Source organism: Syngnathus leptorhynchus, chromosome 5 (genome assembly GCF_054491065.1).
Source record: "Syngnathus leptorhynchus isolate UIUO chromosome 5, UIUO_Slep, whole genome shotgun sequence".
In the NCBI taxonomy this organism is placed as follows: domain Eukaryota; kingdom Metazoa; phylum Chordata; class Actinopteri; order Syngnathiformes; family Syngnathidae; genus Syngnathus; species Syngnathus leptorhynchus.
Window position 1 is genome coordinate 12264251 of NC_141199.1, and position 22332 is coordinate 12286582.

The window sequence follows — 22332 nt, forward strand, 5'->3', positions numbered from 1 at the left end:
TCCTTTATGCCTACATTGATGGTCGGATAAAAACTTTATTTTATTTAAATTTCTTTTCCAAGAGGGTTTCAAGCATGTAAAGAAGAGTGGTGTTTTTTTCACTGGAAGATGACCATCACTTCAATTATAGAATTCCCACAATAAACGAATATCTCAGCGTCATTAACTTTGTCGTATGATACAATGAGGGCAAAATTAAAATTTAGAACAAGATCTTTCTCGTCGTTTTTTGTCCTGTTGGACGTTTTATGGGAAAGTAGCAGTTTGTTGCGATCCATTGCTTACGTCTGGTGACGTCACTCACATACGCTACAACAGCGTGGTGACGTACTTCCTCGCTCTTTTTCCTCCACTACCAGCGAGGTGAGATTACCCCAAAAATTCAGTCATCGTGTACAATCAAAGTCCATCAAGCGAAATGTCACATTAGTTTTACTTCTACCTCAACGGCATTTACGCTGTTACTAATATTTTTTACCCAGGGGGTATTATTTTGTGTCTGAGTGTGAAAGATGGATGTTTGATACGTGATCGGGTTTAGCTGTTCTAGGCCGACGGCGATATTAGCAGTTGTGCGGCTCTTGCTCTCTTTGCACCTTTCGTTTCAAAACAAGTCAAAAATCTGTGCCAGCATCAAATGTGCTCGCGTTTGGCGTATCTATAAACGTTATCTTAAAATTAAGCAAGCAATCTCACAACAAATGCTAACTTAAACTGATCGTTCCTATCCCAATCCATAGAATGAAGACCATTCTCAGCAGCCAGACGGTCGAAATTCCCGACAATGGTAAAGTAAACGCCGGGCTGTTGTTTTGTCTTTCGGTGGCTTGTCCTCATTGTTTTGCATCTTGTTGCAGTCGATCTTAAGCTGAAGGGGCGGAAAGTGACTGTCACCGGCCCCCGTGGCAAACTCGTCAGGGAGTTCAATCACATCAACTTGGAGCTTCGTATGCTGGGCAAGAAAAAAAGGAAGGTATAGAAGACCAGGCTGTTTAGACTAGTCGGAATGTTAGGGCACTTTGGCTGTAACTACAGGATAAACTTTCATTGCATTATAACTTTTAAAGGTTAATCTAACCAGGCCACTAATGCATAGGGATTACTTTGTAATGAATGAGAATTCACTAATTTCCTGGTGTGGGAAAGTGCAAAATGGAAACTAATGTATTATAAAATATACTTTAATCAAAGACGCTTCATTCTCTAAAACAAATTTGAAGATTCTAAGAGATTAATCCATGGATTTTCTACTGAAGCACCACTAAAAAGCGATTTAAATTGCCTTTATTTGTTTGATCCCAGAGTTGTTGTTTTTTTACTGCAAGCCGCTTGTTTTGATTTGCTTAACTACTCTTGTTTCAGCTGCGTGTCGAAAAATGGTGGGGGAACCGAAAGGAGCTGGCAACAGTTCGCACCATCTGCAGTCATGTCCAGAACATGATCAAGGGAGTCACTCTGGTAAGATTGTCACTCAACCTTTCCAATTCTTGGGACTGACTGCAGAAGAATACATTCACATTTGACAATGCTGACGTTTCACCACCACCACCACCATACAAATCTTCAATAATCACAATTCAACCTTAACGAAGTGTCACTCAGCAATTTGGCAGATTTTGTGACAATCTACCAATATCTGTCATTGTCTCACTGCAGGGATTCCGTTACAAAATGCGTTCAGTGTATGCCCACTTCCCCATCAATGTTGTCATGCAAGACAACGGATCTTTGGTCGAGATCAGAAATTTCCTTGGTGAGAAGTACATCCGTCGTGTCAGAATGAGGACAGGTCAGTATAGGTTGAATGTTGCCGTTTCTTTTTTGACTGAGATCTCTGCGCATTGCTTTCCATCTTTGTGTCCTTTTATGTGCTGTTTTGTGAATTTGAAATAGGCCCTAATTTCTGTACAATATCCACACAACCATTTCTAACAAAACATAATCATAGGTTGTGTGTTTAAGAAACGCTGGGTAGCCTGCACTGCCAGTCTCACAAACAGGGAAAGAAATGTCTTATATGTAGGGCTAGATTATTAATTTGGTAAAATCATATAAAGGATGCCTGTCAATAGGAAGAATCATCTTTTTAGGGTCTGAAATTGGGAACTTCAAATTTTGTCTGAGCTCAGTTTGAGTTTCTGGTTTTCCTTTTTGTTTGATGACGCCCAATTGGTTCAAATTTGTTTCGTTTTTTTACTCCCAGGTGTGATGTGTATGGTGTCGGCAGCCCAGAAGGACGAGCTGGTGCTGGAGGGCAACGATATTGAGTTGGTGTCAAATTCAGGTATGTTTTTACAGTCTGTGTGCACACATTGTAATTTATGAATAATTCATTATTTAGCCAACATAAGCAGTACATCTCACTAGCTCCTACTGCTGACCTGTGATCATTTAAATCAGCTGTTAGAAGAAGAATAAGTCTAAATCAGGCCGAAGAGTGGCCTTCAAGGACCGGGACTGGACATGCTTGTTAGATAAGCTCTTCAATGTTTTAATTCACTCACTTCTTCCTTTCCCAGCTGCTCTCATCCAGCAGGCCACCACAGTGAAAAATAAGGATATCCGAAAGTTCTTGGATGGCATTTACGTGTCTGACAAGGGAACAGTTGTGGATTCAGATAAGTAAAATCTGAATCTGCATCCAAGGTCAGGAAATAAAAAATTGTACATTTGAATGAAACGTGGACATTGGTTTGTAAAATTTCTGAAATTTCAACAGTGGACCTGATGAGCCAACACGTCAGTCACCCTGATTAAGACATCAGAAACGTGCTTAAAACATCCACCAAATCTATTCTGTTATGACCAATAAAGTTGGAATATTATGTTAGAATATCTTCTGTGTTGTTTTTTTCTTTCATGTTTTAATCAATGCTATCTTAACTGTGTTGTGTACAAATGCAAGGTTCCCTCCTTTATTCTGGCAATAAAGCTACAATGGGTACAGCCAAAGAAATCTCTCGCACATCCAAATCAATACTTCCAAACAACTTGGCAAGCCATCTGAAAAAAAACCCACTTTAAACAGATTAATTCAAAAGGTTGAGCGGATTGTAGCAATTTGGATGAGAGAAGGCGAAAAGAATTGAGTGCTGAGAGCTGCTTCTTACTTTGGTCCAGTGTACAACTTGTAAACGAACTGCTTTCTATATTGTCAGTTAATCTTCAAAAGCTTGTTATAGTTTTTTTAATTATAGTTGTAATTTTACAAGCACACAGTATGTAAAGCAAATGTCCTTAAACAACTGTCAGTCACTTGTTATTGCAGCACTTTGCATGTTCAATGTGATATTACGATGGACCCAACCGTGACACATATACGACGTCATCTTCGTGCGACAACTGAGAAATACTCGCGCCAAGAAGCTGCGCGGGTTCTCTCCACTTGACAACAAACCTGAAACGCTGCGGGGAGACTTATTCATAATGGTAACGTTGTATTTGTGGCTATTGCATTTTTCTGAAACCAAAAGCAGTCTGCTACAAAATGCTAACCTTGCAGAAAAACTAATTGATCCTTTCGTCTCGTTAATCCACTCGAAGCTTGGCTACGAAAACGGCGGAGTCGTTAGCTTAACTGATCAACTCGTGCAAAAACATTGAATACGGTCAATTAGTTGATCTCAGTCAAATGTGTTTGATCACAGGACATCCGGCGGTTCTTTGCGTCTTCATCACAGAAAGGGACTTCCAATGGAAATGTCAGCACGAAGAGGAAATTATCCTCAGAAGAAGAGTTGAAAAAGAAGAAAGACACCAAGGTAGGAAAATGACAGTTTAACCCAAGGAATGGGTTATTGGTGGCTCATATATTATTTTTAATAATAACCCAGATGAAGAAACAAGAAACACAGGAGAAACGTGTGCCTGACAAAAAACGGAAAAGACAAGCAATCATAGAATCAGGTAATTATATTTCTGAGATCTGGTCTCTGTAACTTTGGTAAGTCATGCCCGTAGAAGTAAGGTTGAAAACTAATAGCAGTCTTGATAAATGATATACATTATTTATTTTAAACAAATGAGATATCTAATGATATACATGATATGGAAATGGTTCAAGTTATACACAGATGAGCACCACACCATTTTTATTTGACTGCCACACTTATTCTTTCGTCTACCCAGACTCCGACTCCGAGGAGCAAGACAGTAAATCCACGAAATTGCTTAAGAAACAGAAGATCAGCAAAGCTGCACAATCTCGCAAGAAAGAGCCTGTTCATCACATCTTGGTATCAGGTAAAATGGTTGTCAGGGTTAAGAAAATGTATTCAAGCTTAACCGTTTTTAATCAGTCTTTTACATTCATTGATCTGAAAGTACAGTTGATATCAAAAGTCTATACACACCTTTACAAATGACAGTATTTTTGTGCCATGCAACTAAGAAATCTTTTCAAAAGTGTTGTAAAAAGTGTTTTGGGATTCTTTTTTTAGATGTGTGTATTTCTTGACGTCGACAATGGGCCTCGAAGTTCTATTTGAGTGGTGGTGATTTGACCATATTTTTAAGTTTTTCTGTAAATACTGCAATGTTATTCTGCTTTTAAGGTGTGAAATTAAATAAAAAAATATTTTGAAATATACTTTTTTAATTGTAGACTCAGACAGTGACAACTTTGAATCCTTGAAGAAGTCCTCCATAACCAAACAAAATGGCAAATCTCAAAAGAGCAAATCAAGTCCTGGTGAGAAAGAGGCTGCAGAGTCTTCCATCAAGTCATCCTCTGCTCATGTGAAAATTGGAGCCACTACTCCTGTCACACCAAAGTCGGCACCACCCCCGAGTGCCAAACAAACCCCCACCTCTGTATTTGACTACTTTGGCAACGAAAGCATCCAGCGCTCGGTCAAGAAGCTGGTCGCCAGCACTAAACGAAAGACTGTGAGTAGTGACCAACACGCTCTGTCATTATTATCTGCTGTTTGAATTTCACTGTAGTCATCAAGGCTAATAAGGCTTTCTATCTCATGTCCTCCTCAGCCCATGCAGGACACGGATGATCTGAGCGATGAGCAAATTGCGAGACAACTACAAATGGCCGAAGATGATGAGGTAAACCGTGTGAAACAAAACCATCTGTATTAAGTAAAAGAGGTCCTTGGTTTACAATAGTTCTGTTCTTACTGCATTCATTTGAATATATATGTGAGAATATGTTCTGTTAAAGATTGAGCTTCGGATACTTAATAAAGATTGTCTTTTCAATCGGGCGTTACTCAGCTGGAGAAACAGATCCATGAAGATGAAGACTTTGCAAGAACACTTGCACTACTGGATTCAGAGCCACAGGCCAAAAAGGTGATGACAGTTTGAAAAAGAAATCATTACAGTTTTCCGCCCAGTTGTTGTTTTTTCTTCTTCAAATCCAACTTTTGCTTTGTGTTTTCCTGTAGGTTCGTACAAGCTCAGATGAAAAAGACGTTGAGGCATTCCCCAGAAAGAGGAATGTACTCAGCCCTTCAAAGAACAGAGAGGAAAGCATGTCAGAGGACGTGATAGGTCCCTCACCCAAGAAAAGCCCAGCTACGCTCAAACCCAGTTCCAAACTAGGGATGATGAAGAGAAGAAGTGAGGAAAAAGACGAAGACGCCACAAAGAGCAAAGCGAAGAGCAAACTGAAAGTCTCACCCCACAAGGAGCCACTGGCAGTGTCAAGTAGTGAAAAGGTGCAGGCATCCAAAATAGGAACTGCACCTAAAATTTCTCCCAATAAACCAGAGGTGAGCTGCAATTTATTCGTTATACGGGGCTTGGCATAAATGAGTACACCCCCTTTGAAAAAAAAAAAAAAAAAATCATCTTTTTTCCATCAGCTGTCACACTTTTCTGAATTGTTATTGGACTCGAGTGCGGCTGGATTCTTGTGTCTTGGATTAAAAAAAAAGAAATCAGCACTGCCTGTTTGGGAAATAACAACACGGTTAGCCCACAAAAAAAAAAACATCCAAATAGCATTTCTATCAACAATTAGCCTTCACACACCAACAGACATGTTTGAGAACCTCCCAAATCCTGGCGGACTGATTTATTCCTGTTTTCTCCACCCTGTTAGAGCACAAGACCCGACGAGGAAGAAAAGAAGAAACTCCACACTTCCGCCTACAGGAATTACCTCACCCGAGATGGACCACGAGCACTGGGCTCCAAAGAAATCCCCACGGTACCGCATTCACGTCATCAACCCATTATGGTTTGTGTCGCTCATCATTGCCAATTGTTGTGGGTCTTCCAGGGTGCAGATAACTGTTTGGAGGGGTGTGTCTTTGTGGTGACGGGCGTCCTGGAGTCAATGGAGAGAGACGAGACCAAATCCCTCATTGAGCGCTACGGCGGCAAAGTGACAGGCAACGTCAGCAAGAAGACCACCTACCTGGTGCAGGGTCGAGACAGCGGCGTCTCCAAGCTGGAGAAGGTGGCCAACGCTTCGACTTTTACAGTTAGCTGGCATGCATATTCATTGCAAGTGATCTTGTGTCAATTTAAGTGGCTCACAAAGTTTTCAAGTAGTCAAAGATTCTGCTTTTGCCAAGGCGGAGAGTTTTGGGACTAAAATCTTGAGTGAAGATGATCTGTTGGAGCTGATTAGGACCAAACCAGGGAAGAAGTCCAAGTATGAGATTGCTGCAGAGGCTGAGGTCAGCAGTTAGTCGACTCAATTGTGTTTTATTTGATTCGACAAACTGCTTTTGGTGTGTGATTTCCTGTTTGTATTCATGTCATTGTTTATAGATCAAAGCCTCAAAGACCAGGACTCCTCCAGGCTCGGCCTCAAAGATCACCCCTAAAGCTTCAAAGATCTCGCCTTCCAAAGGCAACTCTAGGTCTCCTCACACTCCAAGTCCCTCCAAGACGGGACAAACAACCAGCCGCCTTGGCAAAACCGCGCATGGCGGAACACCACCCGGAAGAGGCTCAGCTCAAACTGCTCGTAGGGAATTGGGCCTTTCTTCCTCCACCTCCTCATCTTCTGGCCCGTGCCCTGTAATGAAATCAGGAAACAATCAAGGTGCCAGTCTTCTGTGGGTGGACAAATACCGCCCATGTTCACTGAAGGCTGTGATAGGCCAGCAAGGGGAGCAGAGCTGCGCCAATAAGTTGCAGCGCTGGCTGCAAAACTGGTTCAAGCATCACAGCAGCGGTGCCTCCAAACCACCAGGTAACATACAGCCATGTCTATCCGGTTGAACGATGTTTGCGCATCCAAAAAATAGAAAACATTCATCAATTTGTTTTTCTTGTAGAGTAGGCATAATCCCCCCTTTTTTCCCTGATGTCTAGTTGCCAGATTTGGAAAGTTTGGTGCAGGAAAAGATGATGGATCAGGATACAAAGCTGCTCTGCTTTCCGGACCGCCTGGTGTGGGGAAGACCACTACAGCAGCCCTGGTCTGCGAGGTCCGTTCGAAAGGATAGCGTTGCATTTGTCATTGTTGCGACTCAAACTTAATGTACAATTTCTTCCCTGTATTGCGTTCCTCCACGGTGGATGGCCCAATAGGAGTTGGGCTTCAGCTATGTCGAAATGAATGCGAGTTGCACACGCAGCAAGACCAACCTGAAGGAAGTGGTTGCAGAGTCCCTCAACAACACCAGCATCGACGGCTTCTACAAAGGTAAACTGCTCTCTTTGGCCATGCAAACTCGGAATAACTGAAAAAGCTCCCAAGTCTTATTTTTACAAAAAGCATCCTCACGCTAAAAGCACAATTTCTGCAATTTAACATGTTCACTGTTCTGAAGTCTCATGAAATGAGTCATGCATGCAGTGTTGAATGCAGGACGATGTGAGCCAGTTGCGTTTAGTTTACTGTGGTTGTACGATGGTTCATGTATGATACGAAGGCACATCGCAGAAAGTCAGCGCAAAACACGTCTTGATCATGGACGAGGTGGATGGAATGGCTGGCAACGAGGATCGAGGCGGTATGCAAGTACGTGGACCCGCATCGCTTCTTGCTTCATGACCTTTTCCTAGGCTCCAGATACTCACAAGCATTTGTGTCGTCTGGCAGGAATTGATCGGCCTCATCAAAAATTCCAAGATTCCCATTATCTGCATGTGCAACGATCGCAACCACCAGAAGATCAGATCATTGGCCAATTACTGCTTTGATCTGCGCTTCCAGAGACCGCGCTTGGAGCAGATCAAGGTGAGAACACATCTTGCAGGCTTCTGAGTTTGTATCAGAGTGGTGGCAGGGGTTTTGAGAGAATAGTGGACAGGGCAACCCTTGAAGATATGATATCTGCCATTTCATTGTGGCGTAAATCTTTGTATCTCGGTACAAATCTCTTTACTAGTGACATAGTAACAATTTGATGCTCTTCCACTAGGTGGCATGAGGTGCATCCATAATAACCTGTGTTTCTACCTGTTGCAAAAATAAATATCCAACAAAATACTAAACCCTAACTAACTCCTTCCTCTTTTCAGGCAGCTATGATGTCCATTGCTTACAAGGAAGGCATCAAGATTCCGCCCCCGGCGCTTAATGAAATTATCTTGGCCTCCAATCAAGACATCAGACAGGTTTCAAAGAAAACCAATCACAATAAGTAATAAAAATGTGGGATTATTCCCAGCTAAATGTGCGCTGGCTGCATTTTCCTCAGGTGATCCATAACCTCAGCATGTGGTCAGTCAAAGACAAGGTGATGACTTATGACCAGTGCAAGACTGACGCCGCCGCCGCCCGCAAGGACTTGAAGTTAGGACCATTTGACGTCTGCCGGAAGGTGTTTGCCATGGGCGAGGAAACGGCCCACATGAGCCTCATTGACAAGTCGGATCTCTTCTTTCACGACTACTCGCTAGCGCCCCTCTTTGTCCAGGAGAATTACATACACGTTCGGCCTGCCGCCGCCGGGTGAGAGAGGCCGCCCGCTGTGTCCGCTTGCTCGCTTCAACACGTTTAACGCTCGCACGTTAGCCGCAATTGACAAAGCTGTGCACTTTTTAGCGGCAATCCAAAGGCCCACCTCGTGCTACTCAGCAAGGCTGCCGACTCGATCAGTGACGGAGACCTGGTGGACCGTTGCATCCGCTCACGGCAGAACTGGTCTTTGCTACCCACGCAGGTACCAATTTCAATGAAGAAAAATCCACCAATCGGTATAATTTACTGTAGTTTTTATTCTGCACATAATTTCAGCGATTGAAATTAGGAAGTGCGCCATGGTCGTGACAGAGTATAATTTTTTTTTAAAATTTTGTTTATACTCTTAAAAAAAGAACACTGTTGTGAGTAAACTAAAATAAAAAGAAATGAGAAGTTTTAAACTCTTTTTAGAACGTGACCAGGTAATGATGATCGATGTGTGTTCGCTCGTAGGCAATCTACGCCAGTGTAATCCCAGGTGAACTCATGAGAGGTTACATGAGTCATTTCCCATCCTTCCCAAGCTGGCTGGGCAAGAACTCATCGGCAAACAAACATTCCCGCATCATCCAGGAGCTGGCCACGCACATGTCTTTGAAGTAAGCGTGACATGCCATTTCCATTACTCTGGCGGGGTGCTCAAGATGTATTGTGCTGTGCAGGACGATGAGCAGCAAACAGGCGGTGAACCTGGACTACCTCTACTACCTGCAACAGGCCCTGCTCAGCCCCCTACAAAAGCTGGGGGCAGAGGGCGCAGGTCAGGCTGTGCAGCTGCTGGACGATTACCAGCTCATCAAGGAGGACGTGGACAGCATGATGGAGAGCGCTTCATGGGGCGGACAACCTGACCCCTACTCCAAACTGGACTCCAAGGTCAGTGAGGGGTGCCAGACGTTAGGCTTGGGTTTTACTCTCAACCTTTTTACTACATTTGCATTTCATCTATAAAAACTGTGATTTTATTCAGACACAGTTTTTTATTCATGTGAAATACTTTTAAAATAAATCGGTATGGAAGTACAATTTTATATTCCCAAATTGAAATGCAGCAACTGTGCATAATGTTAATTATTGTGGATTAAAATAATTCAATGTACTATTCATTACCAGTCGAACATTTAGAAACATTTTCTTATGCTATTGCATGAAGGTCTCCGTACTTTTTTCTGGTTAGCCTAATGCTGACATGATACAAAAATTCCTTACAATGCACAAAGCTGCTGTGCTGTATTCATATGAATAGATTTGTTCCTCAAAATAAGCCGAAAAGTCAAAACGTTTTCTTTCCTTTCAGGTGAAAGCAGCGTTCACGAGAGCGTACAACAAGGAAGTTCATCTGACACCGTACTCCCTGCAAGTCGTGAAGAAGGGGCGCCGTGGCGGGGGTGAAGAAACTGAACTGGAAGTGCAGGACGCCGAGAAGGACGCCTCAGTGTCTGAGGATGAGGGGGACAACCTCAGTGTGGATGCTATGATCAAAGTAAGTTACAGTTGACAGTTTCAATTGATTCCAACCCATATTATATGTCTGATTGTTTTCCCACCCACAGCAGAAGAAGACCAAAGCCACCAAGAAGGAAAAGACTGAGGATTCTGGAAAGGGGAAAGGCAAGGGTAAAGGCAAAGGCAAGGGCAAGGCTAAAAAGTGACTGCTGATCTAAAACAGAGCATTGTGAGCTACATCCTGACCATGACCACTTCCTGCCCCTTTTAAATTTCTAAAAGCCTCCCAAACACGATCATAGTTCACCTCATCATGTCTGTGTGGGGAGGGGAGCTCCAAATCATGGAACTGCTTCTTGAGAGTGCAACAAAATTGCAGTCATGCTTTTGGCTGCTCACTAATAATATTGTTGGATCTAATAATAATATTGTTGGATCCATAACTTTCCAAATTTAAGGTTGGTCAGAAAAAAAAAGTCTTCATTCCGACAGCAATGAGCTTGTGGCCAAAACAAGATCATTAGCAGTCATTCACAGGTTATAATTTCATATTTCCACAGTATGTCATAGAAACAGGATATAGCGATAATGTGGTGTTGTCACAGGTTTTCAGCCTAGTTGACTTCATTTTGTTTCCTCATTACACGCTGCAAATGCATCATTTGAACTCAAGGACACTGGCGCCTGATGTTTAAGCTTCTCCAGCCATAAAAAAAAAAAAAACACACCCAAGTCAGCCATCGCACTTCTTGTCCAATTTAGCACAACACTTCATCTTCATTTCAGGCTTACAGCAGTCCACAATGTCAATGCAAAAAACAATCAAGTCTATTGCAGCCTGTAACCTGCCGATGCTGCCAACACATCTTAAGAAGAGCAACACTCTTGCTCTGCTGGTGTTTTATGGCTAAGTGTTTGTGACAAACGGAATAGACTTGGATCGTAAACATGCTGCGTGTCGTACTATTTCACAGGGGCAGAGCAAAGGTGCTTGCTGCTCAACTTTTATTGTATAAAAGCCACAAGAGCACATTAAAGCAGACATACATGTGTACATACATCATTGATGGAGGTGCCTTATATGGTATATAAAAAAAAAAGGTAGCTATAGTCATCACAACTGTCGTGGTACAAAAATAATCACAGACTATAGTGCAATAGTAACCATTTTTGTACATATTAAACAAATGTGGTTTGAGCAAATGTTTATTTTCATCTTATTTGAGTCACAATTTGACTCAAAATTTGAATGTTCAAAGAAACACATTAGGTTAAAAAATTTGATTTTGAAAAAACAAAGTAGTAGTATGAGGAAAACATTTTAATTCAGTAGATGCCTGCGATGTGACTTGGAAAATGGATGGAAAAATATGGGGGCCATACAGGATATAAAACATATATTTACTTGGATGATTGGATAAATTGGATGCTGAATGCTATTTTCCTTGTCACTAATTGCTTGGCAAATAATTTTTTGTTTCATGTAAAAAAAATAAAAATCACAGCTTTTCACTGCTTCATCATTAATTTGTCATGAGTGCTACGACAACAATACCTGATCCATTTTAGTTTTTTTGGGGGGTCACAAAAAAGGGCTTGTGCTGAAACAGTCTTGACAATTTATTTTTCAATAACAATACAGAAACTTTGTTTTATAAGTGAGCTGTTACAATGTGAAAGAAATACAGCAGCAGGTTGTGCTGATTATGTCAGAAGTTGTTTTATGTCAGTCGAAAGAGAGGAAAGCTCTTTGCCAAAGAATACATTAAAATGTTTGTTACAAATCAAGAGTGTAACTTTTTTGACAGTCCCTCGCTAATCTGTCAACAGAACAGTGCAAGTGTGTGTTTCCTGTCAAATCGGGAGTTGAACTGTATTACTCAAACAAGGCCGGTCGAATGCTTTGGATCATGGCTGTCACTGCTGGAAGAGATATGACGATGGCTGAGGAATTATTGTTCACATTGTAAAAGTCCCCTCGCACTTCTAGTTGGCTTTGGTCCTTGCAGCTTGTTGGCCCTAAATTGTTATGTTCTCACATTTTGACCACAACCACACTCGCTCCAGCCCGGCCCAGACACAGCGGCGCCACCTGGTGAATACAAGAACTGCATCATCAGCACATCATAACCATTCTCAATACAACTTAAAAGTAAAAATGTAATGCATGAATTTTCATGAGTTTAACTAAAAAATTGTGGATGTTTGTGTACCTGAGACCACTCATTGGTCTGAGGGTCATAAGCCTCCACAGTATTGAGATACATTTGTCCATCGTAGCCACCGACAGCATACAGACGATCTCCAAGAAGACAGACGCCCACTGCATCTCTGCTGATACTCATGGGTGCCACTGCTGTCCACACATCAGTCTGAGGATCATACCTGTACGCATAATTATTATTCGAAAAATTGTAGATATGCTGTGAATATAATATTTTGTTACCTCTCCACGCAGTCACTAAGCCGAGAAGCCAGAGATGACGCAGGAGCATCGTGACCGCCGATGGCGTACAGGAAGCCGTGCCACGTGGCCACGCCCACACCGCCTCGCCGTTTTGCCATGGGGGCGCAATCGTTCCATCTGCAAATCAAGGTCAGCGGCTTAAAACCACCAGAGGGGTAAAAACATCTGAGCAGCAGCAAATGGGAAATAATTAGAGACCTGTTAGTGTGAGGGTCAAAACATTCCACTGAACGCAAGCAGGAGGAACCATCGCGACCTCCGACTGCATATAATCTGGGAAGGAAAAAAAAAAGGCTCTTATCCTTAGATCCAACAATGACCTCCAAGCTTTCTAGAACAATGTGACGATTCCAGAGTGACTTATAGTCCCAAAACGTATAGTTTACAATTCACACGATAACTTACTTGTTATTGAGTACTGCCACTCCCACAGTGCTTCTGGGTGTGGCCATACTGGCAACAAAGCTCCATTGGCGAGCTTGAGGGTCCCACCTAATAAATTTAATAAAAGAGTAACAAATTATCCTGTCAATCTAATGAGCGCTAATACAAAATTTTGGGATTCAGATCCCCGTCTGAGTGTTGCCTCATAATGAAAGTCATTTATTGTCTACTACTGATGGCAGAAACCACTTCTGGCCACAATGGAGTCACCAAAACATTTTCGAGCAATACTGAGACACACAATAGTAGTCCCACTAACCCACCAAGTCTCAGAAAGAAAACCTAAATGTGTATATTTATGACACCGCTGAGATAAGGATGCAATAAAATTGCACCTTTCTCATCGTGAGATGTTGCAAGGGGTGTAAAACGCTCGCTCACCTTTCTACTGTGCTGAGGTAGCTCCAACCGTCATGTCCCCCTACTGCGTACATCGGCCCTTCAAGGACGGCTACACCTGCATCACATGCTTTGCGTGAGACGGATTTGCAGCAACTGGCTAAAACCACACACATGGTTTTATTGTGTCCGCTCTTAGCGTTGCAGAGTGTTGACACCTCCACACATACGGGATGGCTACCTTAAAGGTTCATGGATTTGTTGTATGTAGTCATCCAATCCCATTTGGGTTCCTCACCTAGGCCATGTCTGTGTGTGGATATGGGTGGCATGACACTCCAGGTCTTGCACTGAGGGTTATAACACTCCACCGTGTTGAGGGTCTTAAGTCCATCTCGCCCCCCCACCACATAGAGGCGGCCATCCAGGACGGCCACGCCAAATTGAAGCCTCCGACCGCTCATGGTAGCCACCTGCTTCCATTTGTCCCGCCGTAGACAGTATTGCTCGATACTTGTAGCACCTGCAGAAAGCCAGATTTATTTATTTTTTAAAGTAAAGAAAAAGTGAGTGAGTGATTTGCTACCTTTTGTAGCGTCCATTCCACCCACAGCAAACATGGCCCCAACAGTGGCCTTGCGGGGGCGAGTACGGGGGCTTTGAAGCAGAGGCCGAGACTGGGGCAGGAGATGGTACTTCATTCCCTCCATCAACAGCCGCTGGCAGTCCACGCTGTCTCGGAGCATGGGCCTGGTCTCCAGGTCTGCTAAGAACTAAAACAGACCACACAAAATTCCTTGAACACATTGACTGAATCAAATCAATTTTCAGCGCATATAGCAGCTGACCCCAGGGAGAATCCTTCAATTGAGCTCTCTCGCTGAGAGACACATTAGGGTGAGCTTCCATTAGCTGCGTGTGTGTCATAAAGGATGACGGAGACACGCAATCCTGATAGATGATGACACATTTTCTGCATAATCCTGATGTAAGGTAATCCCATCCATGATATTAAAAGAAAATTGTTCTATTTACAACTAACTGATGCAACAGCGAATGCCAAAGATTGTGTGCGCTTGAGGAGCGGGGGATCAATTGCATCCTCTTGATGAGTAAATCCCGAGCTAGAACCTGCTAATAAGGTGATGAAAGAATATTTATGACTCATCTATCCGCGAGTAATTTATTTCACATCTTATTGCCGTTTTACAAGTCCCGATGTTGCTCAATGTCAATCCATTTGTCAGTTTAACATGGCCGACACTGTCACGGTTTCCTGTCTGCTGTCCATCTTGCCGCTGATTACATATTACAGCAACTTCTGAGGTGCGAGGAGAAATGAAGGCCGATCAACGGCGCCCTCACCTGCGGCTGGAGCAATGGCAGTCGGACGTGAGCGAGAAGCGACGGAAGGTGACGTTGTCGGGCGGCCGCGTCGTGAGTCACCCAGGTCAGCAAAGCGGTTACAACCGTCTCCTCGTCCGGAACGTTGATATCATCGGACATGAGTAACCTTTCCATCTCATCCACGGGAAGCAGCATGAACTCTTGGGCCCCAACCACCTCCACAAAGTGTTCCTGGGGGGTGATTCATGTCATTTATGATCCCGGGTTGACTCTTAAGCTTCTCTCGGTGTCGAGATGAAGTTAATGGGCACCCACCATGGTGTAGGTGTGAGCGGCCCTCTGCAGGTCGTGGCAGCCCTGCGCGTTGGCGTAGGAGCTAATGCCGAGGCAATTGGAGGGATGGAGCTGCTTCATGAGGAAGGAACAACAAGCCTGAACAGCAGAAGACAACTGCAGCAGACAAGAGGCGGATAGCAAAGACTCAATGGTGTCCTCCCTCAACTCGAGACGTCCTGAAGAAAACATGACAAAACGTGACGATTCAATTTCAATTACCATTTTCATTTGAAGTCCTACCTGTGTACGCATATTGCACTAGGGTCCACAATGCATCTGGATCAACGCCTTCCATCTTCACCTCGTCCTGTTTGGCCTCACGCACATCGCTGGTGAACATGGCCGCAAAGTAGTCAGACACAGATGAGAGAACCAGCCTGTGGTAGGTCAGAGGTTACAATGTCAGTCGTTTTGTCTTATCGTGCCAATAAAATAGCAGTGTTAACAAATTAGTCGTCAGGCTAGCTGATAAAAAAAAATTGAAACGCTTTCGTCAACTGTTGATTATCAAATTCATCTGATGTCTGATTGGATCAGAGATAAGGCTGAGAATACACTGCGGCATCTGCTTGGATGATAAAATGGAGATGAGTGGCGACCGATCAAGAAGTTCCAAAAATTTATATCAATTGCCCCCCCACACAAAAATAACATGCAGTTAGCATTTTGCTCCTCTTTGCCCTGCCCGTCCTCCCCAGCCCTCCACTGACTCATCCCATCACAAATCACTCTTAGACACATTCACTGCCTCACAGACAGTTTGAATTTATAGAACTCGAGCAAGAATCCATGACAGTCAGTAGCAGGGTCGCCCCAATATATTATTGTGAGCATTCCCACCTCGAGTGATTTTTTTTTTTTAGACTAGCAATTTCCAACTGCCTGTGAAACTGTCAGGATGTGAATGGATGAGAGAGTAGAGGCATGGTGCCACTGCATCCAAGGACTGTCGGATGGATGGATGGATACCTCCTATGTCCAAATCTGGTTAGTATCTTTTTTTTTTCTGAAAAGTGATTTTCTTGATGATTTGAGGATTCTTCCCAATGCCAGCAAACTTCAGTTTAGCACCTGAACTTAAGCAAGTGTGTGGATGGCAACTTGATCAAATATAAATGACCTGATCAATTAATTAGTTGACTTGGACTTGACTATCTTACCAGATGAAAAAGGAACTTCATGAAAGTGACTGCACCTACTATTTGTCTTTTTTTTTTAAATAAAAAGGTCGGTGCCACAGCTAGCCTAATTTAAATATATTAATTTAGTTGAGATGTATGTCAAAGTTTTTATTCTTTAGATGAAATGATTTCCTAATGCTAAAATATAATATCGTGTCTATATTATATTTCTATATATTCTATTCCCTCTTTGTGCTACCTGTGCGCGGGTATCTGTCTGTCTCCAGCCACCAGCGTCACATCACACAACTGTCGACTCCTCAAGTAGCCTTCCATCTTGCGGAAGGTGATGTCAGCATGGGACAGAGCGGTGAATAAGCCCTCCTCTGGACACGCGCAGGGCTCCATCGACATACATGAAGACAGCGTGGCAGTGCTGTTGGACGTCCTGCGTGATCAGACGGATGTATGTGGGTCGCAGATAAGCAATGAAGTATCGCTACGAGGCCAATCATCAACCATCACGGCTCCCGGGATGGTATTTAATTGATTTGAGTGTTTTTTTAATTTAGTGGCCCCAGCACAAAGTGATGAAAAAAAAATGTTACCTTGAGGGATAATTGCAATTCAAAAACAGAGACATGACATGCAAATCAATGTTGTTGGTGTTATCCGATGTTTTCTAGATTCTTGTGTCGTGATGTTATCATCACAGCACACTCCACTTATCCTCACGAGGGTCGCGAGTGAGCTACTCCGACGTATAAAATCTCGAGTGCGTATCACTCCCTCTCTTAAATGTTGTCACTAAAGGGGGCAAAAATCAATATTTGTACATTTACAACAAAGCGCATGAACGCCTCTACATGTGAGCCGCCAGCATTGGAAGCAAATACCCCCGCCGAGATTTATCAGCCCGCTTCAGTTGGGTGAATTTTTACAGCAGCTTTCAGGGAATCGCTTGAACTTTACTGCTTGGTTTCAGCCTCACTGCTCTCATTAACTCCTGGGAAGGGCTAAGGGGCTTTCAAAAGCAGAGCCTGCTAGCATCTGGCAGGTATAATAGTGCCTTGGCTTGCTTTCCCATTCTCACTTTTCTACCTTGAGCATGACCTTTGCACTTTAGGATGTTTTCCCCCCCATCGATATACTTTTCACTCATTTCTAGGCTAAAACCTCTTGGGGGAGACTAAAAGCTAACATTGTGGTGTATGTGTGTCTCCAGACAGATGGTGGTGCCCCGGGAGATACTTTGAAGTGGGCAAAGGCCGCTTTCCAGAGCCCCTTAATCGAGCTTGGCAGGCACTCGGTATGAAGCGGCAGAGAGTCTGTGGCAAATCAAGACTATGATTCTAAACTGGTACGGCGGCAAGTACAACCACACACACAAAACTGTTGTTGTCCAAACTAAGCCAAATGAAGCTAAGACGTGGAAAGGAGCCATTGGCTCGGAAGCATCTGGCCATTTGCCTCTACATTGTAGGAAATGCAAATGGGAGGGAAAAAAGTTCCTTAATTGCTAAGAAAACTGCCTTCAGTTTCTGGGAAGACTCTCTTTGAGATGTTGGAGGAAGGGGTCTCAATACAGCATCATACTATAGGCCGTTTTTAAGTCATTCCTCAAACTCACAGCAAACAATATAACTGATCTGTTATCTGTTGACTGAAGATGGAGGACCAAAGGTGATGCATTGGATTAAAAAAAAAAAAAAAAAGACTTAGTGAGAGGTCTAAACTACACCACATAATGAATTGTTCTAGTGCAATTGCATCCAGGAAGACTGCATTTGGACTCCCACCACATTAGTAAAACATAATCACATCACACCACACTATATTTTCGAAAGGGATACGGACAAGGAAGGTGTCCCCCCCTTTCTGAAATGACAACTAGTCCGTATAGTGTAATGGCTCCTTGCAATCTGAGCTGCCCAGACAGTATATGCTGGATGGAAAAACACATCTCCCTTCGTGTTGGTATGGCAACTGCAACAGGAACATAGCTACTAAATATGCCTGCACAATATCTCCATAACCTCAATTCATGTTCAAATTGTGCTCTCATTTTTCTCTGCTCTGACCTGATTATATGCTCTACATATCGATTACATTACATGTATTTATTTATTTATTTATTTATTTATTTATTTATTTATTTATTTAAACATTGAGTATGGATGAAAACAGACCCTGTTTCAGAATATATCAGTCAGTTATATGACTTATTCAATGTTTTTCACACGTTTGCACTTACGCGTCCACGCACGCGCGTACAGGCCTGCGCACGCACGCACGCACGCACGCACGTACACACACGCACGCGCACCATCTTGCACTCACCCAATCAATCAATAAAGGTATACGTCTGTTTTTTTTTTTTGCTAAAGATGAATTTCAAATTGCTTTGTTGCAACATATGAACTGAATGCACAGACATCACATTTCAGTGAAATGATGTCCTTGAAGCCTTGACGTATTATGTTCATTTGGAATTCATTTCAAAATTGGGTGTGTTCGGATAGGACGCCTCATCAGTAGGGATGTTGATTGGAGATAAGCGTAGTTCCCTAGCTGTTATAAAGGTGTTCCATCTTCCTGACAGCCGGTGCTTTATTGAAGTGGTCCCTCGACCACCGCATCATGTCTGCACGGCTCCAACTGGCTCAATTCCATTGCACTTTTTATATGGATTCGCTCGAACGCATCCGTTCTCGGTGATGCTGAACTATAGTGAAGTATGTCCGACAACCATAAGTAGATCACAAGAATGACTCATCAAAACTCTTGTCTATTATTATTATTTTTTTAAATACCGTGAAGTCACTTGTGCGACACTTTTCAGGTATATGCACCGCCTCATACCTGCAAGAGCTGGAGTCAGTATCTGGGTGGTTGTTATCCTCGGTACTCGCCGCTGCCGCCGCTGCCTCCCCGTCTCCGCCTGCACGAGCGGAAGTCTCGACTCCCAGCTGCAGCACCGGGGCCTCACCGAAGGGCTCCATGTTCGAGACCGGGCGAGAACGGCGACGTGGCGGCGGAGAAGCCCACGCCGCGGGGGAGCTTCTACACTCTGGCTGGCTCGCCGATCGAGAGCAGGAGTTCGCGGTGGATCCAGCTCCACCCGAGCCGCTCCGACTCCCCGACGATTCAAGAAACTTTCTACTGCTGCAAAGGTTCGATCCGGCGCTGCCGCTCGTCACAAGCCCGCCGTGGCTACTACTCCCGACGCCGGCGGAATTCGAGCTGCCACCGTTAAATGAAGAAGGTCCCTCTGAGGGGGAGGAGTGGCCGCCCGATCTCCTCCCGGCTAAATAGTCTCTTAGCGGCGGAGAGTGAGGTGGAGGCACTGCAGGGTGACCGAACCACCTCCATCGGATCCTGAGGATCTGCTTGACATCGAACTCCTTCCGTGAGGAAGAGTTCGAGCTGCCACTAGACATAACAGCCAGGGGGCGAGGCGGAGGAAATGACGGGAGGGGCGCCTGCCGCTCTGCTGTTCTCCAGCTGAGATCTGACAGCTTTTCGTTCTTCGCTAACGTTAAATGCTCCTGGACCGAGGAGCACCACGACCAGCAGAGAGAGAGAAATCGTGGGGGGAGGCGGGGGATCCGATCTACAGAATCTCTTCCAAGCATCTCATCCACAAACCCGCAAACATTTGCTTTTCTGTGCAAAATGAATGACGCCTTTGTATTTATGAATTGACAATACTCTTCATCCAGTGTTTACTAACCTTAACCTAGTCGAGGCGCTTGCAGAAGTGCCTTCCCTCCATAATTATTAAGATGTATTAAAATCCCATGGATGATTTTGAAAGTCGAAAAGCCCTGTATTTTCCCATCTTGTAAAATGTTATAGAAAATTGTGTGGTTTCATTGACAAAAAAAAAAGGCCGTAGGTAGTATTAAGTCAAAATGTGAAACTAATGACCTCATTTGCAGTGTCCACAAGAATGAAATTATTGATCCAACTGGTGAAATTGAGTTTCCTCCCAGGGGTGAAACCCTTCCGAAATAGAGTGAGATGGAGCTCAGAGTAGAGATGCTCCTCTTTGCCGCTTCAGTGACTCTCTATTGGCTCTTGAGGTCCAAAGTGCTGGATTACAAAAGAGGCTTGCGTGTTTTTCAAGTCACACAGCACAAATGCAGCTTCCTCTAAAAATGGAATTAGCTGCATAATACAAACGTGCCCGTCTCCTCTCTCCTTCACAAACCACTGTTCCACACCGCCCATTACATCAGTGGGAGTAGGCCCCGTGGGAAACCATCTCTTCCAGATGCCCAAGGCATTCAGCACATCAGCCAGGCGGAACCCTCACATTCTGCCGTCACCACAGGATGGATGGTATAGTTCTGGATGCACTTTCATCAGCAGGAAGGAAGTGACCCTCTTAAGGTAAATCAATAAGGCAAGCAACTAAGGTCACTTTTTAAGTTACTTTGAAATTGAAATTGTAGCTGTTTTCTAAATAAGTTTGTAAAAATCAGTCGTCTTTTTCAAGTTTCACGGTATTCTGATGGAGGACTATTCCATACCTTTGTCTGATCATTATTTATGTGACATATATATATATATATATAACGAACTGTTTTTCCATCTTTTCAGTTTTCCAGATTTTTTTTGGGCTTGACTAAAACGGTAAATCGTGACACATTTCAACTGGGGCATGAATCGCCTTTTCCCAACCACGTGTTTCATGTTGTTCAGTCTACCGCCTGCTATAATATGTTCTAATGCAAATTGTGGGTATATACGATGAGAACATAAGTGGGTAGTCTCATTAAAACCAGAATGAGTTGGTGATAAATTTATGATCATGTGACCACCAGTGCTAATAATCTATCAATGTTAATGGATTGATTTCTACAATGATTCATTTTTCTGAATAATAACATCACCCACACATGTCCCCGACGGAGCTTGAATAATGGTCAGCATGGACCTCACTGAAATACATCAAATTAAATTTAGACCATAATGCTTCTGGAAAAGCTTCATCCAATTAATGGCCAATCTGTTATTGTGCTACAATGTTTTGTTCTTATTCCCTTTCTAAAAATAGATGGGAGTACCAAAGTGTACCACTCCCAATGAAAATGTAGAGAAAAATCATGTACCAAAATATGTTCTGTTTGTGCAGCACTTTGACTGTACTTGCAAATGGAAACACACATTACCTCTGCGCGTGCACATTTTGCCAGTAAACACATGCATCACGAGTCACATTTGGCCTCGTTCCCTGTTCCCGTCTCAGCTTGACAAAAGAGCTACGATATATTTACAGCCACTTGTGCCCCGAGGAAGGAAAATGCATTTCGCGTATCGGTCGTTTGCTGTTGCAGCTTAAAAGCCATGACGCTGTTGGGAGGTTATATGAGTGACTTTACCTTTTCCATTTGCTTTCTAGCACATGCACACAAGTACATTTGCTCCATTTCAGTCAAAGGTAAACATTGGTCCCATGGCTACCTACATTCGTATTGTCTTGGCTGTTATTGTGCTGTCGTCAAGGTTACCATTCACAAGTCAATTGAAAAAAAACAATACTCACAACCACATATATTTGTCATCCTCTACGCTTAAATATCACTGAAGCTTCCTGAGGAGCTGTGTCTTTTCTCCATGTATTTCTGTAGCTGTTCTCTCGTGCAATTACCCGGATCGTAATGAATAGTCGATGATCTTCTGATGATCAATTATTGCACAACTGCAATATAAAGATATCATAATATTGTGAGTTTACCGGATGACGTGATTCCAACCGTCATCACATACTTGGCCACAAGGTGCAAATATAGTACACATGCTCACTGCCAACTTCAATTGTGTGATTCTAAACTCTGTCGATTGGTATGCAGACAGCTCCTTTTGTTCTCCATATCATCCATCCAACGTGACAGTCACAGATGGAGGAGTGTGCTCTGTGAATTACAATTACACTGATATGG

General features: G+C 43.3%; 3 protein-coding genes and 1 long non-coding RNA gene across 5 annotated transcripts; 3 read left to right on the forward strand and 1 right to left on the reverse strand.

Moving 5' to 3' along the window:
• Window positions 1-288: 288 nt before the first annotated feature.
• rpl9 (ribosomal protein L9) lies at window positions 289-2835 on the forward strand. The gene is made up of 8 exons (XM_085912926.1): window positions 289-363; window positions 741-787; window positions 858-973; window positions 1363-1458; window positions 1657-1789; window positions 2204-2284; window positions 2520-2646; window positions 2720-2835. The coding sequence occupies exons 2-7, from the start codon at window positions 742-744 to the stop codon at window positions 2624-2626; spliced, it is 579 nt and encodes a 192-aa protein (XP_085769052.1). The 5' UTR covers window positions 289-363; window position 741; the 3' UTR covers window positions 2627-2646; window positions 2720-2835.
• Window positions 2836-3299: 464 nt separating this feature from the next.
• On the forward strand, window positions 3300-12118 carry rfc1 (replication factor C (activator 1) 1). Of its 2 annotated transcripts, none has more exons than XM_085911449.1 (23): window positions 3300-3429; window positions 3648-3761; window positions 3834-3906; window positions 4129-4242; window positions 4604-4887; window positions 4987-5058; window positions 5227-5304; window positions 5400-5726; window positions 6059-6166; window positions 6239-6418; window positions 6537-6641; window positions 6736-7162; window positions 7285-7400; window positions 7504-7618; window positions 7848-7936; window positions 8018-8155; window positions 8440-8535; window positions 8619-8872; window positions 8966-9083; window positions 9338-9483; window positions 9547-9760; window positions 10182-10367; window positions 10438-12118. In XM_085911449.1, exons 1-23 carry the CDS (start codon window positions 3427-3429, stop codon window positions 10534-10536), a joined length of 3456 nt encoding a protein of 1151 aa, XP_085767575.1. In that variant the 5' UTR covers window positions 3300-3426; the 3' UTR covers window positions 10537-12118. The 2 variants fall into 2 exon arrangements, with proteins under 2 accessions (XP_085767575.1, XP_085767576.1); XM_085911450.1 differs by having other exon boundaries at window positions 10441-12118.
• klhl5 (kelch-like family member 5) lies at window positions 11230-20019 on the reverse strand. The gene is made up of 13 exons (XM_085911451.1): window positions 19247-20019; window positions 16644-16832; window positions 15504-15640; window positions 15243-15439; window positions 14946-15158; window positions 14167-14353; window positions 13879-14103; window positions 13623-13698; window positions 13203-13289; window positions 12996-13070; window positions 12777-12914; window positions 12544-12715; window positions 11230-12422 (listed from the first exon to the last, which is right to left on the reverse strand). Exons 1-13 carry the CDS (start codon window positions 20017-20019, stop codon window positions 12366-12368), a joined length of 2526 nt encoding a protein of 841 aa, XP_085767577.1. The 3' UTR covers window positions 11230-12365.
• On the forward strand, window positions 12789-17811 carry LOC147056975 (uncharacterized). Its single transcript, XR_015066009.1, has 6 exons — window positions 12789-12926; window positions 14896-15414; window positions 15526-15645; window positions 16127-16250; window positions 16672-16922; window positions 17610-17811. It is a non-coding gene; the product is annotated as an uncharacterized LOC147056975 (long non-coding RNA).
• Window positions 20020-22332: the final 2313 nt, after the last annotated feature.

Bases quoted from the DNA above. Each gene is read 5' to 3' on its own strand.
- rpl9 (XM_085912926.1), top strand. From the start codon at position 742: ATGAAGACCATTCTCAGCAGCCAGACGGTCGAAATTCCCGACAATG. The intron at 974-1,362 runs GTATAGAAGACC...CTCTTGTTTCAG, and splicing joins TGGGCAAGAAAAAAAGGAAG to CTGCGTGTCGAAAAATGGTG. The intron at 1,459-1,656 runs GTAAGATTGTCA...GTCTCACTGCAG, and splicing joins TGATCAAGGGAGTCACTCTG to GGATTCCGTTACAAAATGCG.
- rfc1 (XM_085911449.1), top strand. The intron at 6,167-6,238 runs GTACCGCATTCA...TGGGTCTTCCAG, and splicing joins GCTCCAAAGAAATCCCCACG to GGTGCAGATAACTGTTTGGA. The intron at 7,619-7,847 runs GTAAACTGCTCT...TATGATACGAAG, and splicing joins CATCGACGGCTTCTACAAAG to GCACATCGCAGAAAGTCAGC.
- klhl5 (XM_085911451.1), bottom strand. From the start codon at position 20,019: ATGCTTGGAAGAGATTCTGTAGATCGGATCCCCCGCCTCCCCCCACGA. The intron at 13,290-13,622 runs GTGAGCGAGCGT...TAAATTTATTAG, and splicing joins TACCTCAGCACAGTAGAAAG to GTGGGACCCTCAAGCTCGCC. The intron at 12,716-12,776 runs GTAACAAAATAT...TTATGCGTACAG, and splicing joins CTTAGTGACTGCGTGGAGAG to GTATGATCCTCAGACTGATG.